We start from the raw sequence: 7,950 nt of genomic DNA on the forward strand, positions 1-7,950 counted from the left end.
TTATAGATTTACTTGTCCATATTGCATACATAGTTCTTTTGTTCTTTCATTAGTTTATTAATTGCAATTTAGCCTTGTTCTTTTATCTCTTTATTTGTTTGTCTCCTTCTTATTAAAAATACTCCTTGTTTCCCACAACCAAAATTATATGCACTTGTGATCACTAGTTCCTAAGGAGAACGACCCGAGAGTCTAAATACTCTCGGTTAATTGAATTTTAATTTGATATTTGATTAAGAGAATTCATTGTTGGTTTGGACTATGCTACTAACGAATTTATTCTTGATTCCGAACCGGAAAAAGTTCTTTTAACAGTGCTATTAGGATATTTAACTGATATATGTGGCATAAACGTTCATGAGCATGCATTTGGGACTTGAAGCACTAGACTTACAATATTGAGACTGATCAACTTGATATCACTTGTTTGGTGTGTATAGGAACCAGATGTTGACTTGCGGATGCGGTTGCGGGTGAAGCAGAGGTAGAATAGGGAATGCTAATCCTGAACCGACAGGGAACAACCCTCTAGATTTCATGGCTGCCCTGGGAAACATGGCTACGGCTACACTGGCGATAGTCGAGGCATTGGGTAACCAGATAAACCATGGGAACAACGGGAATAATAATGAAGAGGGTCCAATGACACGTGCTTCCTTTCTAAAGGTTCACCCTCTGACCTTCAGGAGAATCTCAAACCCCAATGAGGCGGATAATTGGATTCAGGCGATGGAATGGGCAGTACAGATCCAGCAGGTTCCCAAGGAGCAGTAGGTTGAATTTGGGACATATCAGCTGCAAGGTGACGCCCAGTACTAGTGGTAGGGGACACGGCGTATCCTACAGCCAGATGGTATTGTGATCCCTTGGGAGGTCTTCTGGACAGAGTTTTGTAGAAAGTACTTTCCCACTTCAGTCACGAATGCCAAAAACTCGAATTGCTGCAGTTGAAACATGGCCAGATGACTGTTATTGAATATACTAATAGGTTCAAAGAATTGTGTCGTTTTCCCGAATTTGTCAGGGAGCGCCTGAGAATTTTGCCGAATAGAAATGCATTAAGTACGAGGGAGGTCTACGGAGTGATATTCTGAGCTTCATTGCACCGATGGAGATTAGGGTCTTTTCCGAGCTCATAAACAAGAGCCAAGTGGCGGAAGAGCATGTGAGGAAGGCGACAGTGGAAAAGGGAAGTCTGAGGATGCTTCTTCAGAGGACTCTAGGGAGGAATTTTACACCAAGAGGCAGGAATTTTAAGTGTGGAGGCTTTGTCCATAGCAAAATCAAGGCCAGGGCAACTTTCGAAGGCCAAATCACAATGCTAATCAGGGCAGAAGGTTTGGGAAGTAGCCACAGTAGGACTTGAGCTATTAGAGATGCGGAAAGCATCATCCAAGAGTACCATGCATAATAGGTATGGGAGTATGTTTCTTTTGTGGATAACCCGGTCACTTCACCTGGAATTGTCCAGAGAAGAAGAAGTATGAGACTGGTAGAGTGCAGCAGTCAGAGAGAGTGTACACCTCTTCTGTAGCAGGTGCCGAGGGATCTGAGACTTTGATCAGAGGTAACTGTGAAGTAGCTGGTAAAATTTTAAGTGCTTTGTTTGATTCTGGGATGACACATTCATTTATAGCATTTGAAAGGGCTAATGAGTTTGGACTGAAGATTGTGGTCTTAAGTCATGATTTAAAGGTGCATAATGCCACTTCTGAAGCCGTTGTGACTAGGTTAGGATGTTTACAAGTCTCGTTTCGGGTTCAACAACGTGATTTTGTTCATGATTTAATCTGTTTACCGATGACTGTTCGGGGTCTCATTTTGGGACTAGATTGGTTGTCTAAGAATCATGTTTTGCTTGACTATTCTGAGAAATCAGTGTACTTTATACCGGAGGAATTTGAAGGGCCGATAGTAGTGAATAGCTACTATTTGAACTCTATGACAGTGAACTATTCTGGTTATGAGTGTTAGGATGTTTTGTTACTAACTGCGGGTGTTTCGGGAGATGAATAAAGTCTAGACCAAATTCCAGTTGTTTGTGAATTTCCTGAGGTATTTCCAGATGACATTGATGATTTTCTAGCTAATCTAGAGGTTAAGTTCGCAATTGAGTTGGTGCTTGGAGCGGGTCCAATCTCGAGTGCTCCTTATAGTATGTCACCTCTAGAGATGGCCAAACTTAAGGCTCAGCTGGAAGATTTACTGGGCAAACGCTTCATTCGACCGGGTATTTCTCCATGGAGAGCACTAGTGCTACTGGTAAAGAAGAAGGATGGGAGCATGTGCTTATGTATTGACTATTGGCAGTTGAACAAGGTTATTGTAAAGAATAAATATCTGTTACCAAGGATCGACGATCTAATGGACTAACTACAAGGGGCCAGAGTGTTTTTCGAGATTGACTTGCGATCCGGGTATCATCAGATAAGGGTTAGAGATGAGGATATTCCAAAGACTGCATTCAGAACGTGATACGGTCACTATAAATACACGGTGATGTCTTTTGGGTTAACCAATGCCCTGGCAGTGTAATGGACTACATGAACCGAATTTTCCATCCATTTTTAGATAAATTCGTTGTCGTCTTCATTGATGACATCCTTATTTACTCTAAGACTAAAGCAGAACATGCGGATCGCTTGCGAACTGTGCTACAAATCTTGAAGGATCGAAAATTGTACGCCAAGTTATCTAAATGTGAGTTCTGGAAGAGTGAGATGAAGTTTCTCGGTCATGTGGTAAGTCAACAGGGGATTGCTGTGGATCCTGCCAAGGTTAGTTGAGGTAGTAATGAATTGGGAGCAACCAGCTTCTGTGACGAAGATTAGGAGTTTTCTAGTTTGGCAAGTTATTATCAGAGGTTCATTAAAGTATTTTCACAACTCCCCTTACCTTTAACCAAGTTGACTAGGAAGGATGTGCCTTTTGTTTGGACTCTTGAGTGCGAGGAAAGATTTCAAGTGTTGAAGCAGAGGTTGAACACTGCACCTGTGTTAGTGTTGCCCGAGCTGAGTGAACCATTTGAGGTGTATTGTGACGCATCACTGAAGGGTCTGAGGTGCGTGCTGATGCACTTAGACCTTGAACATCCAACCATAACAAACTTAGGATTGTGTTTCCAACCACTAACCATCCCCCTTTTACTCTTAAAACCACAAAGAGTTCTAAGTTGTCCATCCATTTCAAGCAAACCGAATGCAAGCGAGAAATTAGAGCTTAAGGAGTAGAGATTTACCCACTTGAATGAAAGGACAGATGGTGATGGCTTCATGAGAGGTGTCTCCAATGGCAGCCCTGCCAATGTATGCTTTACTCTCTTGGACTCTTCTTTGATGATCTCCACCTCTTGACAAGCTTCTTCAACATCAATCTCTTCTTCAAGTTCAATGGGAGAGGATTCAATTGTAGATAAAAATGCGTCAATTATTGAATCCATCTCATGATCAACCTCTGCAAAGTCTTCGACCATGATATGCCTTGGAGGTTGCACACCCTTCTCAACAGCAAATTCAAACATCTTGGAAGGAGGCTCTATGACTTGAGATTTCCAAGGAGGTTCCGCATCTCCTAAATCTTCAACCACTTCCTCTTCTTCAATAATTTTGGCTTCTCCACTTGCTCTAGTACAAAATCCAGCTCCTCTGTGATGACTTCCACCTCTTGACAACTCTCTTCAATTCTCACTTTTTGGTTAACTTCTTCCAACTCTTCCTCATTGATCAAGTCATGTGTTAGAGGGTGTATATATTCCTTCTCAACATTGGTCTCACATCCGATGGAAGAAGCTTCAACAAAATTCCTATTGTCACTTGGCGTATAGTTGTCTTCAATGATGGAACTTCCCTCTTGTTCAACCTCCCCTAATTCTTCAACTATTCCTTCATCTTCAAGGGTCTCTCCTACCTCCACCTTTTGTGCCTCCTCTTGCTTCTCTTGAAGTATAGATGCGTGAATCCGATCCATTAAGTCCCTAAGACGATCTTTTCTCTCTTGTTCCATGTTACCAGCATAATTGGGATCGTATTGCTCTTGAATTGATGGATATGGGTGAAAAAGAAGTGCACTAGAGCTCGAGGGTTGAGTATTGAGGGTAGAGGGTAGATCCACACGGGATATAAGAGCTTGAAGAGTAGAGGTGAGACCAGTGAGAGTAGAGGTAAGTGTGGTTTGAAGCTCTTGTTGCCCTCGGTGAATAACACTAAAGGTATCATCTATGGGAGCTTGGGGTGGATAGGAGGGTTCATTTGTTGGGAGAAAGGGCTCATAATACGAAGGTGGTTCTTCTTGATAAGGATATGGAGATGGTGTATATTGAGATGGTGGTTCTTGGGAGTAATTGTGTTGGAATGTGGGTGGTTCTATATATGATTCATATGGTTCATATGGTGGTTGGTGTGGTGGATAAGGGTTAGGATCATATGGAAGTGTTTGATTGTAGGGGGCTTGTGAGTATGGTGGTTCAAAGCTATGTTGAAGAGGGGGTTCATAGGTATATGATGGTGGTTGTTGATTGTCACGAAGAGGTCCACCATAACCATTGTCTTGGTATGCATCATGGAATGGTTCTTCCTCATAGTATGTTGGTGGAGGTTGTTGCCAAGAGGGTTGTCCATAAGCTTGAGGCTCCTCCCACCTTTGATTGTCCCATCCTTGATGCATGTTCTCATTGTAGCTTCCATTCCCTACAACATAATTTGAACCAAACTCATAGTCAAAGGGGTGAGAATTCATAGTAGCAAGAGAAAATAAAAACAAAAACTAATAAGAAATAATGAAAATAAACTCCTAAAACTAGAAATAACTAACAAGGAGACAAAAAGCAAACATATTCATAATATTCACGATAACCAGTAATAAAGCACACATTTGCAATTCCCCAGCAACGGAGCTAAAAACTTGACAGAAGAAAAATGTCGGTAGAGATTTTTACAAAAATATCGCATTGCAAGTATAGTTCTAAACCGACAATTAAACCTTAATCAATGTTTAAACTGTTTGTCACTTAAGCAAACCCAATAAAATTAACCAAAGTATTTAAACCTCGGGTCGTCTCTCAAGGAATTGCAGGGAAGTGTATTTATTATTGGTTATGGGGAAGTATATTTTTGGGTTTTTGAAATAAGGAACAATAAAATATAGATTGCAAGAAGAATAAACTAATAACTAAAAAAGCTCTTAGCAAGGATTGCGAATTAGAAGTCCTATCCTTATTATCATCATCAATTGTGATGGTAAATGTGAATTTCCTTCACTTAGTTAACCTCTAACCAATGGAGGAAGATCAAGTGCATACAATTAACTTGAGTTCACAAGTACTAGTCAACTCACAGTGAGAGACGAGCAATGGTGAAGTTCAAGCTAACCGGCAATCTCCAATTACCATTTAACAAAAGAGTTTTGATAACTCAAGAGTCTCTAATTGATCAATCCAAGTTAAGAACATAAAAATCTATTTTAAAATCCTACCAAGCATTTTATCAAACACTTGGTAGGCACTAGATAAAAGCATGATAATTAACAAGGAATATTAAATCTACACAACCAATTGCAAGCATTAATGACTAACAATTAAAGAGAGTAACAATAAACATGGAAAACATAAATTACATTAAAAGAAATCAAATGTAACAAGAGCTCATAAACATAAAAATGACGAAAAAGAGAAATTAACAAGAGAAGAGATGAACTAAAGTTCTTAACAAATAAAAGTAAGACAAAAACTAAATTAAAAGAAGATTGAACCTGAATCTAAAGAGAAATTGAAAGAAGAAACCCCAAACCTAGAGAGAGGAGAGAGCCTCTCTCTCTCTCTAGAATTCTACATCTAAACCTAAAGTGTGAATGAATGTGAAGTGAATGAATGATTCCCCCTTCCAGCTCTACTTTGCAGCCTCTGATAAGTATTTTCGGGCCTGAAAATGGTCCAAAACGGCCCAAAAATTGCCCCCAGCATTTTCTGTTAATTGCAGCACGTGACGCTCGTCACGCGTACGCGTCAGCCACGCGTACGTGTCACTAGACTTTTCACTGGCCACGCGTAGGCATCATCCACACGTGCGCGTCGTATGTCTGCTGCACCGGTCACGCGTATGCGTAGTTTATGCATGCGCGTGATAAACCACTATTTTATGGTTTATCTTGTGCTCAATTGAGTGGATTTTATCAATCTTTCATACACTTATTCATATGATTTGCATGAGTTTATGTTTTCCTTCCTGATTTTGTGCTATGATTGAAAACATGCTTCTTTGGTCTTAATTTTGATATGTTTAATCTTCTCTTATTACCATTTGATGCCTTGATATGTGTGTTAAGTGTTTTCAGAGATTACAGGGAAGGAATGGCTTAGAGGATGGAAAGGAAGCATGCAAAAGTGGAAGGAATACAAGAAGTTGAAGGAACTGCAAAGCTTTCAGCCTGACCCTCTCGCACTAAAACGGTCATAACTTGAGCTACAGAGGTCCAAATGATGCGGTTCTAGTTGCATTGGAAAGCTAACATCCGGGGCTTCGCAACGATATTTAATTTGTCATAGCTGCCCCAAAGCCAGGCGACACAAACGCGTGGATCACGCGGATGCGTGACCTGGTAAAAACCCAATCCGCGCGAACGCATAGACGACACCTCCGCGTAACTTTCCCGCGACCTGTACGTACCAGAAATTGCTGGGGGTGATTTCTAGTCTGTTTTTGACCCAGTTTTTGTCCCAGAAAACATAGATTAGAGGCTATAAAGTGGGAGAATGCATCCATTCATTGGGAGATCTTCCATTATTCACTTTTCATAATCTAGATGTAGTTTTTAGAGAGAGAGGGGTTCTTTCCTCTCTCTTAGGATTTAGAATTAGGATTCCTCTTAAAGGAATTAGGATTTCTTCCTCTCAATTCCCAGGTTTAATATTCTTTCTATTTATTTTCTCAATTTAGTTTATGAACTCTTTATGTTTGGATTGAATTTCTTTTATTAATGCAATTTGAGGTATTTCAGAATTATGATTGCTTTCCTTTATTTATATAAATAATTTAGATTTTTCCCTTTTGGCTTTGGTTGATTAATTTGTAACTCTTGAGTTGTCAAACTCATCGTGATTGATAATTGTTATCTTTGCTGATTGATTTAAATTCCTATAACTCTAGTCTTTCCTTAGGAGTTGACTAGGACTTTAGGTGTTAAATTGATTTGTCCACTTGACTTACCTTCATAGTTAGAGGTTGACTTAGTGGGAGCAAAATATAATTCTCATCACCATTGATAAGGATAACTAGGATAGGACTTCTAATTTTCATACCATGCCAAGAGTTTTATTAGCTATTGATTTATTAATTCCTGCAATCTATTTTTCTCATTCAAACCTTTTTCAAAAAACCCAAAAATACTGTTTTCCATAACCAATAATAAATCATACCTCCCTGCAATTCCTTGAGAAGATGACCCGAGGTTTGAATACTTCGGTTTATAAATTTTATTGGGTTTGTTACTTGTGACAACCAAACTTTTGTACGAAAGGATTCTCTGTTGGTTTAGAAGCTATACTTACAACGCGATCATATAATTGTGAATTTCTTTACCGACAGGAAATCCGATCATCAGCGCGTCACTACCAGATTCTCAAAACTTCAATTTCTTGTGTTCCTTCCACTTTTGCATGCTTCTTTTTCATCCTCTAAGCCATTCCTGCCCTATAGACCCTGAAAAACACTTAACAAACATATCACGGCATCGAATGGTAATAAGAGAGGATTATAATTAGCGAATTTAAGGCCAAAGAAGCATGTTTTCAATCATAGCACAGAATTAGGAAGGAAAATGTAAACCATGCGATTTATATGAATAAGTGTATGAATAATTGATAAAATCCACTCAATTCAATACAAAATAAACCACAAAATAGTGGTTTATCAGTCCTCGAATCACCACTTATGTTGAACAATCCCACCTAGTCGGAGG

General features: G+C 39.5%; 1 protein-coding gene across 1 annotated transcript; it reads left to right on the forward strand.

The window, feature by feature from the left end:
* Positions 1,109 to 2,373, forward strand: LOC107607255. Its single transcript, XM_016309226.1, has 3 exons — positions 1,109 to 1,337; positions 1,472 to 1,969; positions 2,066 to 2,373. The coding sequence occupies exons 1-3, from the start codon at positions 1,109 to 1,111 to the stop codon at positions 2,371 to 2,373; spliced, it is 1,035 nt and encodes a 344-aa protein (XP_016164712.1).

Source organism: Arachis ipaensis, chromosome B07, assembly GCF_000816755.2.
Source record: "Arachis ipaensis cultivar K30076 chromosome B07, Araip1.1, whole genome shotgun sequence".
Taxonomy (NCBI): domain Eukaryota; kingdom Viridiplantae; phylum Streptophyta; class Magnoliopsida; order Fabales; family Fabaceae; genus Arachis; species Arachis ipaensis.

Bases quoted from the DNA above. Each gene is read 5' to 3' on its own strand.
- LOC107607255 (XM_016309226.1), top strand. From the start codon at position 1,109: ATGGAGATTAGGGTCTTTTCCGAGCTCATAAACAAGAGCCAAGTGGCG. The intron at 1,338-1,471 runs GTTTGGGAAGTA...GGAATTGTCCAG, and splicing joins AATGCTAATCAGGGCAGAAG to AGAAGAAGAAGTATGAGACT. The intron at 1,970-2,065 runs GTTAGGATGTTT...AGGTATTTCCAG, and splicing joins GAACTATTCTGGTTATGAGT to ATGACATTGATGATTTTCTA.